The sequence below is a fragment of the Scophthalmus maximus genome, chromosome 8 (genome assembly GCF_022379125.1).
Source record: "Scophthalmus maximus strain ysfricsl-2021 chromosome 8, ASM2237912v1, whole genome shotgun sequence".
Classification (NCBI taxonomy): domain Eukaryota; kingdom Metazoa; phylum Chordata; class Actinopteri; order Pleuronectiformes; family Scophthalmidae; genus Scophthalmus; species Scophthalmus maximus.
This window is the reverse complement of record NC_061522.1, coordinates 1,474,015-1,500,000: the sequence shown is the minus strand read 5'-3', so window position 1 is coordinate 1,500,000 and position 25,986 is coordinate 1,474,015. Positions and strand designations below refer to the sequence as shown.

The 25,986-nt window shown below is 43.2% G+C and overlaps 2 protein-coding genes across 7 annotated transcripts in view; one reads left to right on the top strand and one right to left on the bottom strand.

Moving 5' to 3' along the window:
• ptp4a1 (protein tyrosine phosphatase 4A1) overlaps positions 1 to 7,060 on the top strand; it is an 8,894-nt gene extending 1,834 nt beyond the window's left edge. For 2 of the 6 annotated variants that reach the window (XM_035637326.2, XM_047333747.1), the window contains exons 2-7: positions 1,067 to 1,265; positions 1,674 to 1,761; positions 2,474 to 2,566; positions 3,722 to 3,852; positions 4,819 to 4,893; positions 5,791 to 7,060. In XM_035637326.2, coding sequence (XP_035493219.1) covers positions 1,067 to 1,265; positions 1,674 to 1,761; positions 2,474 to 2,566; positions 3,722 to 3,852; positions 4,819 to 4,893; positions 5,791 to 5,908 — 704 coding nt within the window. In that variant the 3' untranslated portion in view covers positions 5,909 to 7,060. Of the gene's footprint in view, positions 175 to 1,066; positions 1,762 to 2,473; positions 2,567 to 3,721; positions 3,853 to 4,818; positions 4,894 to 5,790 lie in introns of all 6 variants that reach the window. The other 4 variants (XM_035637327.2, XM_035637329.2, XM_035637328.2 and 1 more) reach the window with 4 other exon arrangements.
• A 1,130-nt stretch (positions 7,061 to 8,190) lies between these two features.
• On the bottom strand, positions 8,191 to 25,707 carry col9a1a (collagen, type IX, alpha 1a). The gene is made up of 32 exons (XM_035637444.2): positions 25,492 to 25,707; positions 24,561 to 24,635; positions 23,915 to 23,953; positions 23,728 to 23,790; positions 21,767 to 21,820; positions 21,595 to 21,630; positions 20,792 to 20,815; positions 19,868 to 19,921; positions 19,692 to 19,745; positions 19,061 to 19,093; positions 18,503 to 18,559; positions 18,358 to 18,411; positions 18,211 to 18,264; positions 18,039 to 18,092; positions 17,746 to 17,799; positions 17,600 to 17,653; positions 16,920 to 16,973; positions 16,498 to 16,551; positions 16,317 to 16,370; positions 16,159 to 16,203; positions 15,971 to 16,024; positions 15,827 to 15,880; positions 15,084 to 15,137; positions 13,641 to 13,712; positions 12,366 to 12,401; positions 12,227 to 12,271; positions 11,915 to 11,947; positions 11,089 to 11,235; positions 10,869 to 10,923; positions 9,622 to 9,810; positions 9,213 to 9,290; positions 8,191 to 9,013 (listed from the first exon to the last, which is right to left on the bottom strand). Exons 1-32 carry the CDS (start codon positions 25,564 to 25,566, stop codon positions 8,808 to 8,810), a joined length of 2,064 nt encoding a protein of 687 aa, XP_035493337.2. The 5' UTR covers positions 25,567 to 25,707; the 3' UTR covers positions 8,191 to 8,807.
• Between the last annotated feature and the right edge of the window lie 279 nt (positions 25,708 to 25,986).

Here is a 25,986-nt window from a genome sequence, read left to right as displayed (position 1 = left end):
CTTCGGTGGTGATGATGATGATGATGATCATGATGATGATGATGATGACGACGACGACACACTGCCGGAGGGTGTAAAGGTCAAAAACCGACGTGGATGTTTGAATGTCAGTGGAGCCAGCTGTGATGATGATGATGATGAGGATGATATCAGAGGGTTGATGAAGGCCTCGTGGTGAGCTCCACTCTCTCACAGCTGTGACCCACATGTCACAGACGATGACACATCTTCTTCTATTGTACTCAGCGACCGTTGGATCCAGGAAGGTGGATTGTCTATATTGTCTTTATGTATTTTGACTGAGCTGATCTTGGCTTTATCTCTCTGTCTGTTTGGGAATCGAACCCCCGAGCTCTGGCGGTGGGTAGTGCCTTGCTCAGCGGCATGTTTAGCCTTTTTTCTTCTTAGGTTTCTGAATTACGACCTTTGCCCTCGGTTTAAGGTTTGTGGTCGTTTTTTTATGGTCTTCTGACGTAGCGCTCGTCCGCTGCGTGTCCACCTACACCTGCACCGATAGGTCGATACCAACTGTCAATCACCCTGGATCCATACTACGGGGCTTAATGGTCTATTTGATTGTAAGTGGAGTCGCCCTCTGCTGGTCAGTACAGAGAATACAGACTTCAGGCACGTCAGCATTGGCTTCAGTTTTGACTACGTCCATTTTTTTTAGCAATGATGTGAAAACCCAACAAAACCTCACATTTAAACCAGCAAAAAAACATAACGATGAGAGTATGCATAATGATATGTTCATTCCAATACAGAAGTGTCTTGATGATCCCTGCAACTAGGTATGGGGAAAAATACTGTATATATTTACATTTATGTCGGTATCGGTTATTGGCCAAATGAGTTGTAAAATATCGTAACATCAAATATCGGGGGGAAAAATCCAAATGGGTCGGGCTCTAATAGAACGGGCTGTGAAAGGTACCGTTCATCTCCAGTGGCCGTTTTGTCGTGTTTTGATTTTCCCTTGTTTAAGATGCGTCCTCGTCCAATGTCCTTGACTTGTGTTTTTAACCGAGCGCCCTCTCTTCTGTCCCGTGTCTCTGTCCTGCAGCAGTTCTGTGGTGTTCTGGGTCACACATTTATGGAGTTTCTGAAGGGCAGTGGGGACTACTGCCAGGCTCAGCACGCTGCCTATGCAGACGAGTGAACGGCCGAACTCGCCGCCGCCGTCGATCCGAAGCACTTGAGCCGCAGGAGAGACCCTGGACCGGGACGCCTCCCAGAACCAGCGACAACTCGGCCTGGATGGGGTAACTCCACCCGCTGCACACTGCCCTCGTCGGCTTCCGCCTGGCCAGAACCGAGGTGGAACCAGCCTGGTGTTTTTTGTTTTTTCCTCCTTTTCTTTTTGAGAGGGTTTTTTGAGTTACGTTTTTTCCCCTCCGATTGTCCGCCCCCATTTTTTCGGCCGCCAACCTCATCAAAATCTGCCCGTCGCAGCCTTTGTTTATTTCGGTTTTCTTTAAAAAGCCTTGCCAACCTCGACGAAGAAGACCCGGAAGCTCGTCGTACACTTTTGCGTTTGACATTCCCTCCGAGTTCAACTTAAGTGTTTACATCGGCGTTTTTTCGCTCTGTGGAAGACTTTTAGTTTTTTTCGGTTGTTTCGTCGCTTTTTTCTTTGAGTAACGTTCCGTCACAATGGCTCGTATGAACAGACCGGCCCCGGTGGAGATCACCTACAAGAACATGAGGTTCCTCATCACCCACAATCCCACCAACGCCACCCTGAACAAGTTCATCGAGGTGAGTCGAGGGGCATTCAGTTTAATTTGTAGGAGGAACATCGTAATGTTGTGAAACTTACCTTGCGTTCTGTTTATGCCTTGGAACCTGGAACGTTCCTCAGAGTTGGGGAAAAAATATCACCACCCTGGTTTTCGGTAATCCAAGTTCCAAGGTGTAAGATGGAATACGGCGATATTCCCTGCTTCCCGCCTACGGTCTGGATGACAAGCGGGGAAAAGATCGACACCAGTGTAGAGACGTTCTACCAGTTCAAATTCTCAATGAATTATCAGTTGTGGGTTTAGGGTCCGGAGAGGACGGCGTCTGGGTCCGGTTGCGGACTGCGGGTCACCCGACGCCTGCTTTAAAGGAGGATTCATTCGGTCGGATGTTTGCGGCAGTTAGGCCTCGTCACGATTGCTACTTCCTGTTGCACGATGTATTGTCGAAGAAATTATCGCGATTAACTATATTATTGTCATTTTCAGACCTTTTTTTAATACACAATGAATTGGTCGTTGGACGTGCAAGTCCTACACGATTTGTGTTGCTGCTGCTTCAGACAAAACAAACACATTCAAGACCTTCATATTCCTGTATCATACGATGAGTCGAGAACGTATGACATGTTGCAGAGGAAGATACAACCATAAAGTCGTGGATTAAATATTGGAAATAAACCTGTCGGATGTGTTTTTCCTCACCGAGTCCTTCGATGTGTCTTTTGCAGGAGCTGAAGAAATATGGAGTCACCACTGTAGTGAGAGTTTGTGAGGCCACGTATGACGCCACGCTGGTGGTGAAGGAGGGGATCCAGGTTCTGGTGAGTTTCATAATCTCACAGAACTAACGCAACCTCCTGACTCTCGTGGATTAATACATTATTTTTCTTTTTTCCTCCTCCCATATGTGCGAGCTCAGGTTTATCCCAGTGCCGTTAAGCTGTGTTCTTACTGCGTTATGTAAAATGAAGAAAAAAAATGTCCATTAACAAATCACATAACCGACGAAAGTGCAGCTCGGACCTTCTCCCTTTGTGGGACCTAATGGCTTTAAAAATGAAAAAAATTAATCGGTTCAAGGAGTTTTTATGGGGAAAAAACAATTCATAATTCTCTGATTTCAGCTTCTTACATATGAATATGTTCTGGTTTCTTTGCTCCTCTGTGACAGTGAACTGAATATCTTTGGTGTGTGGACAAAACAAAATATCATCTTGAGGTTTTCATGTCATTTTATGGACCAAACATTTAATCGTTTAATCGAGAAAATAATCTGCGGATTAATCGATGAGAGCATCTAATCCCAGTGGATGTAGTATTGATCTGCAGAGATCAGAAGATCATATTCCCTCCTGTTCTCATCACAAATCTCCTTCCTCTTCTTGAGGATGGACCTGATGTAAACAAGTTGTATTAAATGTTTGGCTGCTATTCTCATTGTCGATTAATCTGTAGGTTGTGTCTTATATTTGTTTCAAGAGAGAATAGTAAAAAAAAAAACAATCCAATTTTCCCGTAGACAGATTTCACATCTTCCGATTCCTTGTTTTGTCCAGGCAACAGTCTGAACCCAAATAATATAAAATTAATATTTACGTGAAACAGGTAAAAGCAGCAAAATTTCATATTTCAGAAAAGATCCAAAATGTATTTTCTGTCCATCAGCTGATCAACTAATCGGCTCCGTGTTGTCATGTTCCTCTTTTCGGCTTTTGAGGAAAAATCTGCAACGTTTCTAAAAAACAATTCATTTTGGTTAATTTAATGATGCTAAATCCAAAGCTGTTTTTATTGAGCATGTCAAAAATAATATAAAAGTTAATTTGTAACAAAAAAAGTGAAAAGACAACACTGATACAGGAGAAGTTCCCTCCCTGCTGCCGAGGGGCTCGGACCCTCACACTTCCTTTGTTTTGCTTTCCAAGAAACTGAGCCGATGATGTCATAACCCCCCCCCCCTCCCTCTCCTGCCACAGGATTGGCCGTTTGATGACGGAGCTCCTCCCTCCAACCAGATCGTGGATGATTGGCTGAACCTGCTGAAGCTGAAGTTCAGGGAGGAGCCCGGCTGCTGCGTCGCTGTGCACTGTGTGGCAGGACTGGGCAGGTGAGCGCGTCACAACCTCATGAATATGAATATGAATATGAATAATAAAACTGACAGTGGTGAACTGTCAGTGGACTGTTATTATGTCATTTCTCAGTTAAAGAAAAAAAAAGCTCAAATATTTTCTGGGTTCTGCTTCTAAAATTATTTTATTTTTCACTGTAAGTTTATTTAATTTTAGAACCCGACCGATTTGGATTTAGATTCCCAATACCGATATATATATATAGTGGGGTTTTTTTTATGTAACTGAGGCATGATATTTTAGTTTAACCATAAACTTTATCATAAATAACTATGAATTGAAAAGAATTACAAATACATCCAAATAAATAGAAATTTAATTAAGAAAAATAAATATTTATTTTAACCTAAAATGTAAAAATTTAAATGCACATTTAAAGGCTCATACCTGTTGGCCGGAAAAAAATAGTTTTTTATCTTTGTGTCTAACGAATCACGTTAATTGAACTTTTCACATTCGGCTCCGGAAAGTTGTGACGGGAATTATCAACTGTTTTCTGACGTTAAACAGATCCGTGAAAATATGGAGGGGAAAAAAATGTCTTGCATGTAAAAACTGAAGTCCTTTCATTTTCACTGATTTCTTTAATCCTTGGGTAAAATATGTTTGTTCAGTGATGTCACATCGAGTCAGTGTTTGTGGTGTGAGAAACAGAAGCGAGACACGAGACACAACGTCTCCGACAACCTGACCGACCGGTCCGTCCTGTCGGCTCGTTAATCTTTAATCTGAGCTGAGGCTCCGACAGAAGCTGAGAAATATGAATAATCCTGGTTTCATCTGTTTCAAGTCACAGACTTTTAGTTTGTGAAATGTTTCTAGGTGGTGGTTCTTTTAATTAAAAGACATTTCTACTAGTAGATGGAACCAGACAAAAAGCAGAGAGAGTTTTTATTTAAAGTATTTTAACTTTGAACTCTTGTGCCCGTTGCCTCCTGCAGAGCTCCTGTTCTGGTCGCACTCGCCTTGATCGAATGTGGGATGAAATATGAAGACGCTGTCCAGTTCATTCGACAGTAAGTTACACAACATACATAATTATAGAAAACAACCTTTTTATTTGCTGGTGATATAACCTGCGCTACACGAAGCAGGCAACGATGAGTCATATCTGTAAATAGATGAGATGAGTGACTCAGGTGGAGGAAGTGATTTCCAAGTACGATGAGTCACCGTTTGAATTGTTTACAGTGGAGACGTCTCCGTTTGGAAACGTTCCCACCGGGCGATAAAATTTAGGGTTTAAGTGTGAAGGGAAAGTGACCTCAGAATCCGGAACCTGTGTGAGGCGGACAACGTCACTTTAGAATCGAGAACGTGTTTCAGTGTTGAGGTGTGTTCACAACCAACACACCAAGTCAAGAGAAGGGAGCGACACGATTAATGGAAATGAATCTGTGTCGATCGCCTCACTTGTTCAAGTTGAAATATTTTGGCGCTGCCATTCCTGTGCCGGTGACGTCATTAAGTCTTCACAGTATTGTGCAGTTTCCAGGTGTTGAAACGCAGTATTGAAAGTCCCGCCCACTCTACACACACTCAACCAATCACGTGCAGCTTCAGCTGTCAATACTGATGTCCCGTTTTTGTGTCGTCAAATTGCTAATGAAAGGAAACATGAACATGTGAACATCACGTGACAGAAACATCTACGTCCCATCTGCTAACATGGAGGGGCTTATGACCTAATACTGCAGCCAAACACCAGGGGGCGATAGAGATGTACGTGTCGTCCAACTTTGTATACGGCAAATAAAGATAATTTAATAATTTTAAATAAATAACTATTGATGGAAGTCTTTGTGAATGGTCTTAGTGGTTGTAGAATATGGTCTGCAATATTACATACAATATTAATATGCTTCAAATATTCACGCTAACAAGCGGGAACCTGCCGCTCTTTTCTTTTTCAGGAAGCGTCGCGGAGCGTTCAACAGCAAGCAGCTGTTCTACCTGGAGAAATATCGTCCAAAGATGCGCCTGCGCTTCAAAGATTCCAACGGCCATCGCAATAACTGCTGCATCCAGTAGAGCTGCCACGCCAACACACACACACACACACACACACACACACACACACACACACACACACACACACACACACACACACACACACACACACACACACACACACACACACACACACACACACAAGCTTATTACCTGGCAGGCTTGTTTTCTCTTAGTCGTTGTGTTGCAGTACGTTTATTTGAAGAAAAAAAACATGTGCCGTTGATCCATTCCATCCCCCCCCCCAACAAAAAAATTAAGAAAAGAAAAACAAGAGTTCATGTGCCCTTAAAAATTAAAACAAAAAAAGGACGTGCAGTGCTGAGTCGTGTATCATTGTAAGATGTTGGATTAATTGTCTTTCCTGCAAAAACGCTTCCCAAAGATTCCGGTCGGCCGAGTGCGTTCATGTTGCCTGAGAATGTGCTGAGAAAAAAACAACCATTTTTAATTTCCCGTGAGCAGTTTAGTTGCCCCCACCTCACGCCCCCCACTATTAATTTGAGGGTTCCGTTGTGGACTAGATGAGATGTGTTGCCTTCCTTGAAATCAGGCGGTTGATCCATAAATGCCTTACAATCAGAGTGGAGCGGAGGCGATCGAGGCGACGCTCGTCTCCCGCTGGCATTTGGAGAAAAAAAAAAGGTTTCATTTTTCTACTCGGAAACAAAAACAGAAAAAAAAGTGAATAGTTGCCTTTGGTCTTGTGCGGGAAGTCTTACACACACACACACACACACGTTTGCCCTTTCAGCAACTATTTTTTAAATATAAACGCTTAACTGTTGCAATATTTGTCAACTGAAAGTCTAGGAACTAATTCTTTCTTTTCTCTCTCTCAAACCTTCTGTTTACTAATTAACTGCCACGTCCAAAATGTGATTTTCATTTTTATTTTATTCTTTCAGTTTTTTAATTTTTTTCTCCTTTGCTTCAAAGTGGACTTCCAACGTCTGCGATATTTTGTACGCCTTTTTATTTTGATGTCCGTAACTTAAGACTTGGATACTTGATGATTTTATGTATTTGAAAAAAAACAAATGTGTACTATTATTATTATTAGGTTGGCTATTTATACTGTCAATGGATGTGTGATTTAGTACCGTGAGCGACTAAGTTGTACCTGTTCACCAACTTGTGAAAGAACATTAAATGATACACTGAAAAAACCCACCAGGGGGCGTGTCCACGAGTCGTTATTGATCATTGGATCGGAGCGCGAGAGCAAAATCTGGACGGTGGAGATGTTAGATGAAGTTTCTACGGTGGCCCTGAAGTGCAAATCACAACGACAAATGGGAAAACTCGACAACAAAATCCAAAACACAGTCAAAACACAGTCAAAACACAAACTGGAAAATACTTCCAGGTGAAGCAAAAAAACACAGGCTGTGCTCCAATTGTCAAATTTGTTTTTGGAAGTTTACTAAATCTTGATGTGACCCGAAAGTATTTCCTTAGCACCATGATAAGAGCCGTTCAGAATCTCTAACTGCTTAGAGGAGCTTCAATGTTTCCTTATCAACGTCCTTTAGCAGAGGACGCACTGGAGCTTCCTGTGCGAAAGGAAAGGAGAAACAGACCCACAATTCATTGCGGCAGCGACATTTAAAGTGACGCGCCATGAATGGACAAACGATTCAATTTGAAGTAGAAGAAGAGTATGAATATGATCCGGATGCAAGTTACTGTTACAAATGAATCATAAAACACTGAAACATGCTGTTGGAGCTGCTGAGGTTTTTGTAGTTCATCTTCAGAAATGTGTAGTTTCACCAACAACATCCACTGTCACGATGACGTAGTTTAGTGAAAGTGGAGTAGGATTTCTTTTTCATAGCACTCTTTTCCTAAGTCCTATGACTCCTCCTTGACACCGTTCCTTGACCTCATGATGTTTTCCATTGAGGTCAAGGAATAATAGAGAGAAATAATAGATGGGAGAAGACGATAGGAAGGACGATCTGAATCCACCACCAGCGTTCTCTGCTTCAGTATTTCCTGTTAAAAGGTCAGTCTTTGCCCCGTCCAATCAGGGAGGAGCCTTGTGTTGAGAGCCAAACCTTCGACAAACGATCGACGTCAACGGCGTTGAGGTTTCTGTTTTGTCGTTGTGTTTTGCACTTCAGGGCCACTGAGTTTCAGCTGCATCATCAGCCAGTAAGAGTTTGACAAGAAGCACTTTCGAAATGTTTAAATACAATTTAAAGACGTAAAAAGTCATTTTGTAAAATGATATACAATATATATATTTTTTTTCTTCTTTTTTTTGGCGGTTGTCGTCCATACAAAACATGCAAGAGTTTATCAAAATGTATTTATTTCCCCCCTTTGTACAACTTGATGTCACGTCGAAGCTCGATATAATAAATAAGAAGTCATATAAAAGAGGGTTTTCACACATCGCCAGCCACAATCACAAAAACAACATGAGAGAGAAATCATCAACCACCTGCACTCAGAGGAAAAAGGCAACAAAGATACTCACAAACAAATGACCCTTATCCAACAGTATAATTTGCGTATTGACACATTTACATAAACATACAGAAAGTCTTGCCTCGTTGTTGGGACAGAAATGGGGCCGTTAGGGTTCGTACATTTTTCGACTTTTTAATTTCTCCAAAACACGGACTACTCCTTTTTGATTTTACAGTACAGAGATGGCAAAATTGAGGTAAAAATGAAACTTTTAACATAAAAAGGAGTTTCAGAAGCTGACGGGTGTTGTTCAGTTTCCACTTCCTGTCAAAGATGGCGTCGAGAGTAAAGGAAAAAAATTTAAGAATCAAGTTTCAAACGAGCTGACCAAAAAAAATATTAAAAACATACAAACGAAGTGACAAAAACCCGAAGGGACAAAATCTTCCGTGGAGTTTCTGGTCTCTCCTCCAGTCTCTCAGTTTTCCCGGCCCCCTCCTCACATCTCGTTGGGACCCTTCATGCCAGAGTCCTTTGCCGAAACCGGTGACGCCACCATTGGCAGGATGCACTGCGACGACTCACAGTAGCCGTTCACGCCGGCGGGACCGGGAGGCCCGGGAACGCCGACGAGACCGGGAACGCCGCGGGGTCCCCTCTCTCCGTCGCGGCCGTCTGTGCCGTAGGCCGGTCGGCCCGGTTCACCTGACACAGAGAGCGAAAGACCACGTCACAGAATTCTCAGAACAGTGTCTAACCGCTGCAGTGCCCTTGAGCAAAAACCCTGAACCTCCGTTTCTATAAGAATCCATGGTGCTTAGTGCTCGAGGGAATTGCACCAGAGTCAGAAGAACGAGGACATTGTTCTAAAATCAGATTTCGCCGGCGTATACTTGTCACCTACCTGGCAGACCGGGGGCACCGGGTGCTCCTTTGGGTCCTCTCGCCGTGGGTCCTCTGTCGCCTCTGTCACCCTGGTCACCTGCGGAGACGCACACAAGATTATATCACCCAGAGGAAAACGCCTGATTGAAAAGTCTAATTTTACTTTTAGAGTTCAGGCTCAAGAGTTCACGTCTCCTCTGTTCCCCGTCATTAACATTAAGATTAGCTTGACTGAACCCCTGGAGGGGAGGGGGCGTCGCTGCAGCATCAGTAAACAGGATGTAGAGAAGAAGAATCTTTAGCTTCTCGCTCAGATGATGAGTCAAATTAAATTGTCCCAAGTTTGGAGGTTTTAAAATATGGTCACCCAAAGTTCCTCTCTGAGTCTTCCTGTTCCTGATCCTGGTGGTTGCTAATCTGGATCTCACCTTTGGGTCCCTTGCGACCCATTAAACCGGACGGACCCTTCAGCCCGGGTAGCCCTCGTGATCCGGTGTGTCCGGGGAAACCGTTCTCTCCGGAGGGGCCCGGAGGTCCGGGCAGGCCGGGGGGACCGGGCAGCCCAGAGATGCCGGACTCGGGCCTGCTCAGGCTGGCTGCTAGCTGGGCCAACTGCTCTGTGACACGGGAGGACATGGTTTAGATTTGTGCGTTACATACGTCCAGAGCAGCGGCAGTGTTATGGCAATTTGAATATTGATTATCAGAAGCAAGTAAGATATATTCACCTCTGAAACTTAATGCTAGATTTTATTTCATTCTTTCTTATATTAAAAAGTTAAACTTATAAGTTATAAAACTCACTTCAGTTTCTTGTCGTTACATTCAGGCCTACTTGGTCTGCTATGACCACTAGCTTACGGTGGCTAACGTTAGCTAGTTTGGGCTATCTTTGGAGTCAGTGTGCGTCTCTTCTTGTGCTACTAATACATTTAGTACATTCAGTATTCACTATTTTTCAATTTTGGTAATCCTTTCCAATCTTCCTCATTCGGTCGGTCTCCTATTTCATCCATCCATCTTTGTCAGTTATCTTTGTTGGATGCTTTTATTGGTGTCCATGGTATTCTCAGAATGTTCATATATATTTAGCGCTGCAAGGAGGTTATGTTTTACACCCGGCTTTGTTTTTCGGCAGGATTACGCAACAGCACAGAACGGATTTACACAAAACTTGGTCGAAGGATAGGACAAGAAAGATTCCATCAAATTTTGGGGGGGGGCCGATGCAGGAATTTGTAATCACTTTCTTTGACATTGTGAGATAGAACTTCATTTTCACAGATTCATGGACCTTGACTGAGTGCCCTCTAGTTTCTGATTACCTCGTCATGCGTATCATCCTCCTGTCCAAACTGTTGGTTGAAGAAGAGAGATGCGTATCTCCAAACCTCAGTCACTAGGCTACTGTGCCCTAAACTGAATCCAGCCACGAGGCTGGATACCAATATGGAACAGTGAGAAATCCTTTTTATTTTTGTGATTTGCATCTGTGACAAGGGCTTGGTTTAAGTACAAAGTCTTGATGGGTAAAGATGCAAATGGAGGCCACACCCAGTATCAACCGTCTACTTTGTCCCTCTCACTCATTGGACTCTACCTATGACTGAAAAGGTTTTTTGTTTGAACAGTTGAAATGGCTGTGTGTAAAAAACTGCAGAATGCAAACACTTACCTTGCATCACCCTCATGCAGACTTGTTTGATGTGACTATCTGTTGGTGATTTTCCCTGCGCAAACAAAGATCGTACACCGTGATGAGTCATTTGTTGTTCCTGGCAAATATTATGGGCAAACATCGCAGTGTGCTAACGTGGCGTGAATCAGCGAACAAAAACATTGTCATGGATTAGGTTCTGTTCATTTCTGAGTCCTGAGGCTTTCGAAGGTCTTACCGCTGGTCCCTGTGTCCCGGGGAGGCCTGGTACCCCCATGTCGCCCTGCATGCCGCGCGGTCCCGGTTGGCCCGCCTTGCCCTCTTTCCCTGGCTGTCCTCGGCCCCCCTCAGGTCCTTTGTTTCCCGTCTCTCCCGGTGGGCCTGTCTGCGAACAAACAACAGCGGGTAGATGCCAACACTGGACGACTGACACACCAAAGACCAATAAATCCTACAAACGTCTGTCGGGTCTCGATTGTTATCTGGATCTGCACCAAAATGCACAAAACCCAATAGATCTCAGTGCCATCAGTCTCAAGATCGAAACAAAGCCCTCTCTCTAAGTGACAGATGACGTTTGGTGCAAATTGATTCAGAACTTTTTGCATAATCTCACAAACGAACCAACAGACAGAAAGAAAACAACTTCCTGAGCAAAGGTCATGCAATGGTAACTCAATCTTGATTGTTGCTTTGTGAGTCATGATCGATGATCAATCTAGATGATATCTATCGTCTATTTTTTATTTCAAGAGATTTGTTTCATCGCAAAAGTCAGTATCGATTAATATGAAAATGTCCCAAGGGGGCATAAGGGAGCAGCCAGTCAAAGTTATGAAACAAGAAGTAAAAGAACTTAGAAGGCAGCATTAGCTTTGAGATGGAAAAAATACAAAATGTCTCGTAGTTGGAAAATCGACTTTGCTCCCAGGACGTTAACAACAATGGGAATTATATCGGAAATCCTTCAGGATTTCACACTTGAACACATGAAATCAGTAGCAGTCATGTCGACCTACAGTAGGACTTCATGAGAAAGTGTTGTGATGTTTGTGGGAACGTACCGATCCTTTCTCTCCTGGTTCTCCTTGGTCTCCCTGGAAGGAGAAACAAAAAAAAACAATAAAAAGCTGCGTTCACAATTTTTAGAAACATAATGACGCTGCAGAGTAAAGGTTGGTTTTACTAAAGAGAAATTGTTCTTCAGCCCATCGCGCCTCCTCCAACCTTTCCAGAGCTACATACAGTATCAGACCTGCCGGTTTCTTCCTGATCGTCATTGATCCGAGTCGTGGATCAGACGAACGCTCCGCGGCGTTGTGGATGAAAAGCATTTACAAGACAAGTGAAGTGTTTCTCCGTAGCCCATCACTCACCAGGTCTCCGCCGCCTCCCGGCGTTCCCTCGGCTCCGGCTCCGCCCTGAAGGGAAGACGCACAACACAGTTTTGGCAAAGAGCTCAACACTCTGTCATCACGATGTCTACAATGTAATATTAAAATTGTATGACCGTACCTGGTCTCCCTTTGGCCCATCAAGACCCACTCCACCCTGACAAAAAAAAGAAAACGGATTCATTATTTTCATTATTTGAAACTTTTTAATATAAAAATATGAAAATCTACAGAATCATATTGGTAATATAGTTTGCCGAGGCTTTTTCCTCATGCTGCTGATCCTGATCTCGACTGGGTCTCGATGTGATCTCGCCTCATTCAGTAAGACTGAACGTTTAGACTCATACGGTTCGTATGGTTCTGTGCCTGTCAAGATTTAAAATCTAAGATTTGGAAATATGAGATGAATTATCTTGTTGTAAAAGTTATTCACTTGTGTCTATTCTTTGAATACATGTACAGCCTGGAATTGATCACGAATTTCAAGATTTCTCGTTTGTCTTAAGTCATTTTCTCCTCAGATTCAGCGTTTATTTTATTCTATTTTAGATTTCTTGTACTTGGTCACACTTGGATATGACAATCTTGGGGTCCACTAAATAAGATTACATTTAAAGTATTGATCAGGTATGGATCTTGCATCCGATCAGCAGTAAGCTGCTGCCTTTGGCCAAATGAGGCTTAAAAATAAAATGAAATTGAAACATTTCACTGCAGATTGTTCTGTCAGCCAAAATTTGGAAATATTAATTATCCTTTTTCGGAAGTTATGTACTTGTTTCTATCTCTGAACTAATCAGAGTCGACTTATTTCTAGAATTACCAACTCGCTTCAAGGTTTCTTGTCCAGTCAAATGATCTCGCTTCCAATTTCACTTTCAAGTTCAGTGTTTATTTCTTCTATTTTAGCTTTTTTTCCTCCTTTTCTGACCAGGTAGCAGATGTCAGCATTAAGTAAAACTCCAGCAGTCAGGCCATAAAACAACAGCCCCCCAGACGAGCGAGACTTATTTGGAAGAGGACACAAAAAGGGGAACAGTGAAATGGATGTCTGTGGAGATTGTCCAGGTCATAGTTCTCCCCCCTGGGTGTCGATTATGGAGCAACTGGACTTGAATGTAGTTTTTCTTCAAGAAACTACAACCAAGTCCAGTTGCTCGTGATTCCACACCCGAGTGGGTCACCCAAAATGGTTCGATGAGGGATTATTTCCTACGTTTCAGTCTCATTCCGTGGTTTAGATAATCTGGACAAACTCTTTTTACTTGTTGGTGCGTTGGCGACTTGTCTCACGTTTTTATATTGATTTTGCCATGACCCCCCCAAAAAAACAATGAAATCCTGTTGAAGTTGAAACGTTGTCTAATTTGTGGCCCCGTTTTGCATCTCTCACCCTGTCTCCTGTCTGACCACGATAACCAGCGGGGCCGGGAAGTCCTGGAAGGCCTGGATCTCCTTTACTTCCCTGTTTAAACACACAAATAAACTGTTAAACACACACACACACACACTCAGAATGATAACACCCCATCAACTGTGTTAATTTACCTTCCCCACCTAAACCCCCCCCCCCCAGATGTTTGTGTGGGTACAGGTCGTGACGTACAGTAAGCCGAGCAGTTTCAGGCATTCCTGGGGAACAGAGAGCTCTTTCAGGGCGTCTCAGCCCCCTTTTCCTGCCCTGAACCCCCCCTGAGCCGCAGAAGAAAAAACAGCCCTTGGTCCGTCCGATTTCTGTAACAAGAGGCCATTCATGCCGCTCGCCGGTGGATTACAGACTTAACTGCGGGGACAGAAGTTCGCAAAAGAGCCCGCCCCTCTCTTTTAATAGAAGTACAGCACAAGGCGTCAGTGTCGAATAATACGATCCTCGTGTTCAATAATATGTCCAGGATGGGAGACAGTATTTATGAACACTGATCTGTAAGAGTCAAAGAGCCGAGAGCTCGAACCCGACCGGAGCCGGATGGAAAGGTGGAGCTGGCACTCTGCTCCCGAAACGGTCGAACCGTCTTCGAGGTGGCGTTTCTCAGAGGTCGCAGCATATACTGTACATATATTCTGCCCAATTGAATTTTTATCAGAATCTTTATGTGCACTTTTTCCTCAAACCATCTTGTTGCTCCTCTTACGTTCACTGAGTTCAATCACAATAAAGCAACTTTTTTATCCCTCGTGGTTTGTTGTTGCACGAGATCTCAGGAGCTCACAAAAGACAGCGGCCAGAATTCGACTGATCCAACTCCTGGTCGACGGGCCAATCAGACGGATGTCTGCATGTGTAACGGAGAGCCGACCAGCTTGTCTTTTTACGTTTCATTTTTGGCACAACATGAACCACAGTTGGCAACAGACACGCATCACGTGTATTGAATGTTTGGAGTACCGCAGGGGTCTTCACTGGGGCCACACACTTTCTGAGATGAGACTTTTCTGTGCTCCAGATTTTGGAGTTTCTCTTCTTTATTTGTTGGAACTTGGTGAAAAAAAATGATGCCAATTAAAGGATGTACTTAAAATCCCAAAGTGACTTTAAAGTGCATGTGAAATCCAGGTTTCCTTTCTCATCCTGCCTATTTGTAATAGTCTTATTCTCTAAAGATCAAAACAAGTGATTTTAATAATCACATTCTACTGGTAACAGTCAGTATCTCTATGTTAATGCCGCAAAAACAAACGGTTGTATTGTGAAAAGAACGTGTGTGAAACCTTCTCTGGACCAACTCCCCTGACACCTTCACCTGATCATCTGCTTCCTGTGTGATTTCCTTCTCTGACACTGTGTCAGTCTCTTATTTTATCCTTGACAGTAGTCAGACTCTCCCTCAGGTCTTACCCTGGCTCCCGGTGATCCCGCAGGCCCGTCGGGTCCTCGCACTCCTCGATCCCCCTGAAGGAAGAGGAAGAAAAGGTTGAATCTGCGTCGAGAGAAGGCACATACATGCTAAGATTGTGTGCAATGAACGTTCAGATAAAGATGAACATGTAAAGATTTACATCAAATCCTTTTTTGAGTTGTATTTTACAAGTTATCAAAGAAATGTGTTTTATGAATTACTTTCATGAGTATTTTTGTCATATTTAAATTAAGTTTTCAGTGTTTGATCTTTTTTACGAAGAGAATTCCCTTGTGGACGTCAGGAGTCTCAATATTTCTAGTGTTTTATGATATTAAATTAAAGTCTAACTGGGACACACAAAAAACTAATAACAATAATTGACCTGAGAAAGATTGAGTTGGTTCAGTTCTTCATTTTCTTCGTAGCTTCTCTCGGACCAGATCAGACTTTTCCCAGCTTCCATATAAAACCTTCAGACGTCAATAATCACCAGGAATATTTTGTGTCTATTTGTTTCCCAATCTAATCTAAATGTAATCCTGTAGTCTAATACAAGACACTGTGGCGACTTGTCCTGCGTCATGTGAGCAGTGAGATGCACCTCAGGCCAACGAGAGCTACGGTACACGAGGAGCGCGGGACGAACAACGCGCTTCCTGAACTTCCTGTTTTAAGGAGGAAAAACTGTGTGGAGCTTTTAAGTGAAATGCAGATGCAGCAGCTGACGTCAGAAACTCACTGTTCCTCCTCTGGGTCCGACCGGTCCCGCCTCCCCCTGCTCGCCGCGCTCGCCCTGGAAACACACGAGACGTCACAACCACACGTCGGCATCCATTTTGTTTTTTAGATTTGACTCGCTCCGAGGTTTTTGCTTCAAACGTACCTGTTTCCCCGGAGACCCCATCAGCCCCACGACCCCTGGGTCGCCTGTGACCCCCTGGTGACAGACACCAGTGTTAGTTTGTTAAGATCATCACTGTCTAGATATATGACTTCCAGCGTTACGGGGTCACAGTGTAGAACTGGTGTGGTTGATTATTGTGTAGATGAGCGTACGAGTTCTGATCAAACCTTCAAACCGCCTTGTCCCTTTTGGCCGTAGGAGCCCGGCATCCCCTGCATGAAGACAGAACATTGTATCAGACATCAAGGTTTGAGCTGCGACACCCCAGAAAAAACAGGCAAAATCTGAAACTGTCCCCGATGAAGGTCAGAGGTCACAGTCTTACAGGAAGTCCTTGCAGGCCGGCGTCACCTGGAGCGCCGTTCTTCCCTGGAAGACCCTGAAAAAAGAACACAGACGAGTAAACTGCCGGACAGGACGCGTTCGATATGAAGCACATGAAATTCTTTTTCAAGACTTCTTCAGACTATGGCTGCATTTAGTTTTAACAGGCAGCGGTAAGGGACCTTGGAGGCCGGCAGCCCGGGTATTCCCTCGCGACCGTCTGGACCCGGTAAACCCTGTGGACAGGGGAGAGAGATGGAAGAAGATGAGAGGATGACAAAGATTATAACCTTCATTAGTGTATAATGCACTTTGAGATGAAAGTGCCGCCCAAGACGAACAAGCGAGGAGGCCAAAAATATTACATTCTTTAGAAACAACATGTAGGTGGAAGACTTAAAAATCATATATTAAAGAATCTGGTCAAACATCAGCATCATGGTACGAAGCTGCGTAGTAGGTTGAGGTGTGTGTAGTTAGAACTGCAGCAGGATAATAAGCTGGGGGGATGTCGAGGCTAAACAGAGAGGATTGTAGGACTGCAGGTATAGTTTGATTGGTCGATTGATTGAGTGTGGCTCGGATAAGATGAAGCGGCGCTCACAGGTTCTCCTTTTGGACCGGGCACTCCTCTGATGCCTTGTGGACCTCGATCCCCCTACGAAGACACAAACGGACAAAGAGCAGCGAGATGAGACGGATGAACTTTATTGATCCCAAACTGGGAAATTCCGGTATCACAGCAGCAGGTCTGAGTCACACAACACACAGAACAACATGTAAAAAGAATATAGAAGAATCGCAATAATATAAAGGGAATAAAGAAATAATAATTGAATGATGTGTTAAAGGAAGGTTTTGCAGGGAATAAAAAGAAAGAGACAAGTGGAGATGCAAAGAGGTGGCGGTCATATTATTTTTATAGCAATAGTTTTCGATTTATCATTTTTAAATATCACAGCATCTGTAGCAAAATGTCAATAATCAATTCATTGAAATGAAGCCATATTGATGCACTTTGAAAAGGAGTGGGAGATTTACTGTATGAATCAGCATTTACACCATAATTCTGCTAAAATAATATTTACAGAAAAGTTTAAAAAATAATTATGAGCTATTTAGGACATTTTAAAAAAAAAAAACTGGCTGCTGAGGAGTTTTTTTTTTTTTAAATGTGGGTTTTTATGGTTCATGATCTCATCACTTCTAAAATCTAAGCCCGGCGTCAGACACCAGGACAGAACTCCTCGACGTGAACGTGTGGCTCGTGGTCTCAGATCTCACCTGGACTCCCAGCGGCCCGGTCTCACCGATGACTCCTCGTTGGCCTCGATCCCCCTGAAGCATTGAATCGGTGTCAGTTCGTTCAGTATTTAGTTGAGAAAAACGTGGAGACGTCAGAGGTCAGAGGTCATAAGACGGAGACTCACCGCTCCTCCCTGGATCCCCCGAGGACCCACATCACCAGGACCCCCACGAGGCCCCTGCTCAGAGAAACAAATATTAATGTGAGCAGATTTATTTCATTTTAGTTTGAGTAGTCTGTAGATGCTGTCTTTCGTTTTACAAGCTTTTATTTTGAAAGTTGAAGTCGTTTCAGCGTTTTTTTTCTCTCCAAATTAGAATGTTGTGGCTCCTGTACGTATCAGCTGATCATTTTATTTCATTTCTTCTGTCGACATAAAACGTAATGTTCGTCCGTGTGACCTGCGTGACCTCTTACCCGGTCCCCTTTGGAGCCCACTATTCCCGGGAGGCCTCTCGCTCCACCTGGGCCCTAAAATCACTCAGCGGAGACAGAGGAGAAAGACAGAAACGTCCCACGTTAGCACGTTTGACCGCGCGACGGAGGAAACTGTCGAGCGTCGAGAGAGTGAGATGGTGGAATATTTTACTGGTAGTCCCTGAGCTCCGACTTCTCCCGAAAGGCCTTGATCGCCCTCCTCCCCCTGGAAGAAGTGAACGTAACTCGATTACGTCCAGGACTTTACACATCGAGCAATGTTTGGATTTATCTTTTTGTGCGGCAAGCACGATGTTACCTTGTGTCCTTGTCGTCCAGGCTCTCCGGACTCTCCCTTCACCCCTTTGTGGCCCTACGGGCAGGAACAACACGCTGTCATCAGTCCTCTCAAAGATGATGTCACAGTTACACGTCAGTCACAGCGACAGTTAACGTGAACTTACTTTCATGCCGGGGAGACCAGAGTGTCCATTCAGACCAGCGGGGCAGGCGTTGGGACACTGGAAGACACAACAGCCTATTTGAGGTCATGGAAGAGCCCCGCCACCAGGGGGCTCCACTGACAGTACCCCCCCCCCCTGAGCAGAACAAATCCTCTGTACGTTTTAGTCCCGTTACTGTAAATTATTTATTTTTAGAGAGGTTTAGATTTTGTTCCTATTATCAAGAGAAAATAATGTAAATGAATTAAAAAAATGATGTAAATAATGAGAATATTTAAATGAGAATATAAACTCTTGCGGTTGCAGCAGGTTCTCAAAGGTTTGGCGTTTCCTGTCACTGCAACCACAACAACAACAACAAAAATCTATATTTCCATTCATTTAGTGGCATGAACTTAAAAAACAATGTCTGCCTTGAAACCAGGAATGAAATGTTTGATTTCAAAACGTTTTGGTCGATTGCGTGGTGATTTGTAGTAAACTGGCTAAAATGTGCAAAACCTTAGTTGTGGTTGTAAATGATCATAAGTTAATTTTCATGTTCGGGATCAAACTTACCAGGTCCTCGCCTTGATACACGCCGGGAGGTCCCTGGAGAGACAGAGACTTTTAGGTGAAAAACGTGGAAAACATTTAACGTGAAAAAAGCAGCGATCAACGATCATCAAATCACGCTTTGTCATAAACACAATCATACGATTATGGACGTTATCTTCCATTAAGTGTTTTTTTCCCATTGACGCACATTAAGTCACATTAAGCCTTTTCCTTATAACGGGCTTCTATGGAGAGGAAAACACTTAATGTAAGATTGCGTCCATAATCATTTTGGTTTTGATTTTTTGACAGGTGTAAAATCTTTATGACGAGAAATATGGTGATCATTGAGCGCTGCTTTGGCACATGACGTTAAGCATTTTTCACGTTAAGCATTTTTCACGTTAAGCGTTTATTTACATTAACCCTTTGTTTCACGTTAAGCAGATTCCACGTTAAATATTTTTCACGTTAAGCATTTTTTCACTTTAAACGTTTTTCACGTTAGGTGTTTTTCAAGTTAAGCACTTTTCACATTCATTACTTCTCACGTTAATCATTTTTTCACATTCAGCGCTTCAGAACGTCCCGTCCGTGATGATCGGTTTCTGTGACGGTGTTCCGCATTAGAGACAGAAGCTTGGATATTTACCCGCGGCCCAGCGGGACCAGGAAGACCAACTTGACCTCTCTTGCCCCTCGCCCCCTGTGACAGAAACACCCGGACAAGAATCTCAAAACTTGATGCAGCAATCATCTCATAACCTCCTGGCGATGTGAAGAAATAGTTTTTTATGCTGAAATGAATTCAAACATGAATATACTCACAAGTCCTCCAACTTTACCCAGCTCCCCCGGCAGCCCGTCTGTACCAGGAATACCCTGTCACAGAAACAAAACCAGCTGTTAACTGTCTGTGATACGGACTTTAGATTTTTTTTTTAAGTGGAAAGTTTATGTGAGACCACTTTTACAAACCGTGACTGTGCGATATTAGTAAATCCATAAAGTCTGCTGCGTGTCTCTGAACCGTAACGTCTCACCTTGCGATGCTAAGCGAGTACTGAGGGGGGGTGTGGTCAGCACACTCTGACATCATCAGCAGGAAGCGCTTGAACGTGTTTACCTTCCCACACGACCCCGAGCTGGATCCGATCATCCAATCATCCGATCATCCGATCATCTCATCATCCGACCATCCGATCATCTCATCATCCGATCATCCGATCAGATGATCATCCGATCATCCGATCATCCGATCATCTCATCATCCGACCATCCGATCATCTCATCATCCGATCATCCGATCAGATGATCATCCGATCATCCGACCATCCGATCATCTCATCATCCGATCATCCCATCATCCCATCATCCCATCATCCGGTCATCCCATCATCCCATCATCCCATCATCTCATCATCCGATCATCCCATCATCCCATCATCCCATCATCCCATCATCCGGTCATCCCATCATCCCATCATCCCATCATCTCATCATCCGATCATCGGATCATCCGGTCATCCGGTCATCCGGTCATCCGGTCATCCCATCATCCCATCATCCCATCATCCCATCATCCGGTCATCCCATCATCCCATCATCTCATCATCCGATCATCGGATCATCCGGTCATCCGGTCATCCGGTCATCCGGTCATCCCATCATCCCATCATCCCATCATCCCATCATCCCATCATCTGGTTAATCCCACTACGGCACATGCACTGTCACGGTGAAGGGACTCACATCGAGGCCGTCCGGTCCGACGCCCTGCGAGAGAGAAATCGTAGAGTGTCAGAGAGGCCGACTGATCAACAGAAATCAGCTCAGATCAATAAAGAAACCAGTCGAGTCCTTCTGAGGCAGTTTGTGAGCTGAAACTGAAACCGCTGCGCTAAAGAAGAAAGAATTTCCTTGTTGATGAAACTGATTCTGAGGTTCAATTTCACCAGAGGAAGTGATACGAGCAACGTTAGGAGTTAGATTTTTTTTTTTAAACTTAAAAAAAAATTCAAATTGGTTCTTGAGATTTGGATTTAATCCTCGATATACTGTTAAAAAAAAAGGAAATAGTTTCTCCTCAAATTTTGTCAGACTTTCTTTTCAACTTTTCAACTTTTTTTCTAGACATTTCGTCTTTATTGTCTTCTCATGCCTTACTTTTCTTCAATAAATGTAGTGTAGTATTCATCTATGGAATAAATAAAGTAATATATCTGGGATTCATAAACAGACTATGTTAATCTTGAAGTGTATACTTGAGATTTTAATCGAAATATATATTTCCACTTTTTTCCTGATAATCTTAATCTATAATTTGGTGAATTATTCTTCTATGAATAAATTAAGTGCATTAAAACTAGATATAGTGTGAGCTGTTCCAAACCAAATTAATTTTTAGATGTAAAATTATAAACAAAACTATTTTTACACCTGATCAGAAAATCGGCTCTGTACAGAAACTACTTATCATTTAAATATGTTTATTGATGGCGACCAGACAGATATGTGCAGTGACACAGTGGCTGAAGGTTATTATCTGCACTTACAGGCTCGCCAACAGGACCACGAGCTCCAGCATCCCCCTGCAAAACAACAAGAAGTGAGTCGTGACGTCAGAAACATGTGCTGCAGAAACACTATCAGAGACATGTATCAGAGAAACGTGTGTTTCGTTCTCAATGGTCCCTCAGGGAACAATGTGGCACACGACAAACTCACCTTCGGTCCCTTGGAGCCCACTGGGCCCGGATCCCCAGGAGGTCCAACCAGTCCCTACAGAGATCACACCACATCGTTTGAACATCCAGACACGTCACTGTGACAGACACAACAACACTGTGCCGCTGAGCGCCCAGGTACACATTTCAACAGATTTCTTGGTTAGTAAACAAAACTACGTAGCTAAGTTTAATAATCAAAACATTTACTTGTTTAGGTTAAGTCATAAAAAAACTACACCATTAAGTTTAACATACAAAAGTAATACAATTAGTTTTAATAAACAAAACTCCTTTTGATTCTTGCACTTTTTGGGTAATGTCTAACCCTAACCCGAACTTGGTTAGATTTAGTCGACAAAATTACCGGGTTATTTTTAATAAACAAAACTACCTGGTTAGGTTTAAAAAACAAAAGTACTTGGATAGGTTAAGTAAATAAAACTTTTGGGTTATTTTGAATCAACAAAAGTACTTGGTTATTTTTAACAAACAAAACTAAGTTAAGTTTAATCCAAAAAAAAAATACCAGGTTCGTTTTGATCAACAAAACGACTTGGTTAAGTTTAATAAACAGAAGTAATAGGTTAGGTTTAGTAAACAAACTACTTGGTTGGGTTAGGGAAATAAAACTAGTTGGTTATGTTGAATAAACAAAAGTACTTTGTTATTTTTAATAAACAAAACCACTTGCTTAGCTCTAGGAAATAAAAGTACTTCGTTAAGTTTAATAAACAAAAGTAATAAGTTAGGTTTAGTAAACAAACTTCTTGGTTGGGTTAGGTAAATAAAACTATTTGGTTATGTTGAATCAACAAAAGTACTTTGTTAAGTTTCATAAACAAAAGTAATAAGTTGGGTTAAGTAAATAAAACTAGTTGGTTATGTTGAATAAACAAAAGTCCTTTGTTATTTTTAATAAACAAAACCATTTGCTTAGCTTTAGGAAATAAAAGTACTTCATTAAGTTTAATAAACAAAAGTACTTTGTTAAGTTTCATAAACAAAAGTAATAATTTGGGTTAAGTAAATAAAACTATTTGGTTATGTTGAATCAACAAAAGTAATAGCTAACCTTTAGTTAAGTAAACCAAACTACCTAGTTAAGTTGACTACAAATAACAAAACTACCTAGTTAAGTTTAGTCACAAAACAACTTGTTCAGGGGTTCTCAACATTTAATCTAACATCAGACTCATCAGACTCGTGTTCCGTCTTTGGAGATTCATTACAAATATGACTTCAGAGGGAGGGCGTGGCCTTGGCTCCTCCCCTCACGTCCCCCCCTCCATAAATAACCGTCAAACCTCTCGGCCAAAGGCATCGACCGAGCACCAGTTACAAGACGAGATCAGAAGGCAGAAACAGAACGGAGGAAGGTTCCTCCTCACATTCCTGGTGTGCACATCAACCTGACTCGGTGACTTTTCTAAGTCCACTTGTTGGAACCTTTAAACGTTCTGTCCGTTGCTGAGCTCTGGAAACCCCTGAATCTGTCTGTCTGTTCTCCAGCACCGTGACCACAGCAGGCGGCGAAACACACTGAGTCCATTCTGCGGCGCCTTTCCCAGCATACACTTCTTTCCTGTCCACCATCTCTGGGCAGCCGACCCCCCCCCCCCCCCCCCCCCCCCCCCCCCCCCCCCCCTCACAAAAAGACCCCTGTTTCTGTCAGGAAGCCACTCCACTCGCTCCTCTAAATAGCCAGATTGATTTCTTCAAGGCAGGTTTTTCTTCTGCCCCCTCCCCTCCACACGTTCGCTCGGCGGAGGCCAAGACAAACTGCTTCCACAGCAGCAGATCTGAATGATCTCAAGGCCTCCGGCTCAGATCTTACACAGGTTCAATACATCCTCTCATTGGAGAGCGTAACCCGCAGGACTCTCGTCAGCTCAGCGGACGCTTGAACGCGGAGCGAGAGACGAGGCCCAGGTCTCGAGGTCGACACGTTGATTCACTTACGTCTGCGCCTGGAAGGCCTGCGGCGCCGGCAGCTCCGTCTCTGCCGTTGTCGCCGTCAGGACCCTGGAAGCAGAAGTTCACTTCACTCAGACAAAACTCTTGTCGGACTATTTTAGTAAATGAACGTCCCAAGAGTCGGGAGGCGTTAACACTGTGCACTACACAGGTGAAGAGAGAAACCACTCACTGGTCCGCCATTCACCGTGGAGTCGTCTCCTCTTTCGCCCTGAAGACACAACGAGAGTGAAGATTAAAAGAGTCAGATCGTGTCCATTGGGTTTTTTGTTTTTAGGAATGAGAGGGTTCTTCTAAAAAACAGTCTTAGACGTGGAGGGTACGTTCGAAGACTGAGTCCTGGACTCAACATGACAACATTTAAGATACTTTTAGGATAAAAACACAATGAAGCTACTAACGGGGCAAATAAAATATGAAATAATCTGAAATATTCTCCTTGTGAATTGGAGGACTTGAACCCAGTGTCTGTAGAATCCTGGTCACGGCCCTGTTGTCCTCTACACAGGAACTGATATCTACTAACTAACTAATAATGTGACACACATTTGAGTTTATTTCTTAATAACCAAAGAATTCATGTCATTTTTCAAACATCAATTCATATTAGCATTTAAATTACATGTATTTTTCATAGAACAGGAGCTTGTTACATCTGGGACGGGAACAGTATGCGGAGACTTTCAAACAACGAAGGTGAAGTCGTCATTATTTGATTTGATTTGATTGGTTATTAAATCATCTGCCGTGTGAACCAATGATAAAGCTGCGTCACAGTTCACCAGGATGATTCGCCCACAGACTGAGGAGAGACTCACATCGATGCCGTCCACTCCGGGCACGCCCGAGACTCCGGGGGGCCCCGCGGGGCCTCTGGGACCGACCGGGCCCCTCTGTAAAACAAACACAAAAATCATTTTTTTTGCTGGAAAATCATCTCTACATATCGTCCTGCTGCTGGTGTGTGTGTGTGTGTGTGTGTGTGTGAGGGGAGCAGCTCACACAGAGTCTCATTGTCTGGGGTGATGTCGGGGGTGAAGGTCGTGAAACCAAAACCTAGTTTCCCATTATGGTCCCATTATAACCACCTAAGTAAGTGCATGTGTTCAGATTACTGCTGCTGCTGCTGCTGTCTGCAGCTCATTGGTGCCAGGTGAGCACACAGACATCATGGAGTTATTCATAATGGTTAGTTTTTGTAAATATATCATAAAAAATTCAGCTTCTGGGAGCAAAAGAAAAGAAATTCCCCCAGTTTCAACGTCAACGTGCCCCAAAGGGATTCTGTTAACAGCTCACACAACAACAATGTGTCATAACTGATATGAAAAACAACAAAGTAAAGTACTTGATACTAAAAACCATGAAATATGTAAAGTAGATTTGAGTCCCTGAAAAATGCTGCACAGATTTAAGTAGATTTAATCAACAGGCGTTAAAGTAGAACAGCAGAATATCAACACACACACAGTCTGTTCTGGAATAATATGATGAACAACATAAACTCTATTCTTGACCGAACGACACAAACTGAAAGATGAAAGTGCCGACACGACCGCAAAATATGATTCATAAGAAGATTAGAAAGAATAAGACGTTCAAGCACAACGCAGAAACTCAAACTCTCCATTGGTGAGTCTTTTTTTTTTTAACTTTATGAGAAATAAAAAAAGACCGTTAAAGTACAGTAAGGTCTTTTACAGGAGATACAGTAAGAGGAGGGAAAAGAGAGGAGCACCTGTCTCTCACCTGAGCGGAGCAGATCAGCAGGATTTGCAGTAAAAGCACCAGCAAGGGTTCCCGACGGATCCCGGAGAGAGCCATGGTGTTCCCACGGCCGAGGGCGACGCTACAGAAGTCCCCGTTTGCTTTTTCCCAGATTAGAGTCGGGGCTCACGGACGGTCCACCTGTCAGCCTCCCCCCGGACTAAAACCCCACCGCCGGCTAGAAGGGGAGGACGTTGGAGAGTCCTGATTATTCATGAGGAGCCAGGAGGAGGAGGGAGGCTCGTCTGGGGCCGGGCTTAGCTTCACCATGAAGTGAAACGAGGTTTAAAGCTAAAACTCCAGTAGAAGTTGATTTGATTTAAAAAAAAAATAATTTAATATTGTTCTTGACCAAGCTTCAGAAAATACTGTAGACCTCACATTTTACATTTTTTTCACCTGGTCTAATTTATAGATTTTTTTCTCTCTCTCTTTTTGTTTGGCTTTGTAAATATTTGACGAGGGTATGAATGTAAA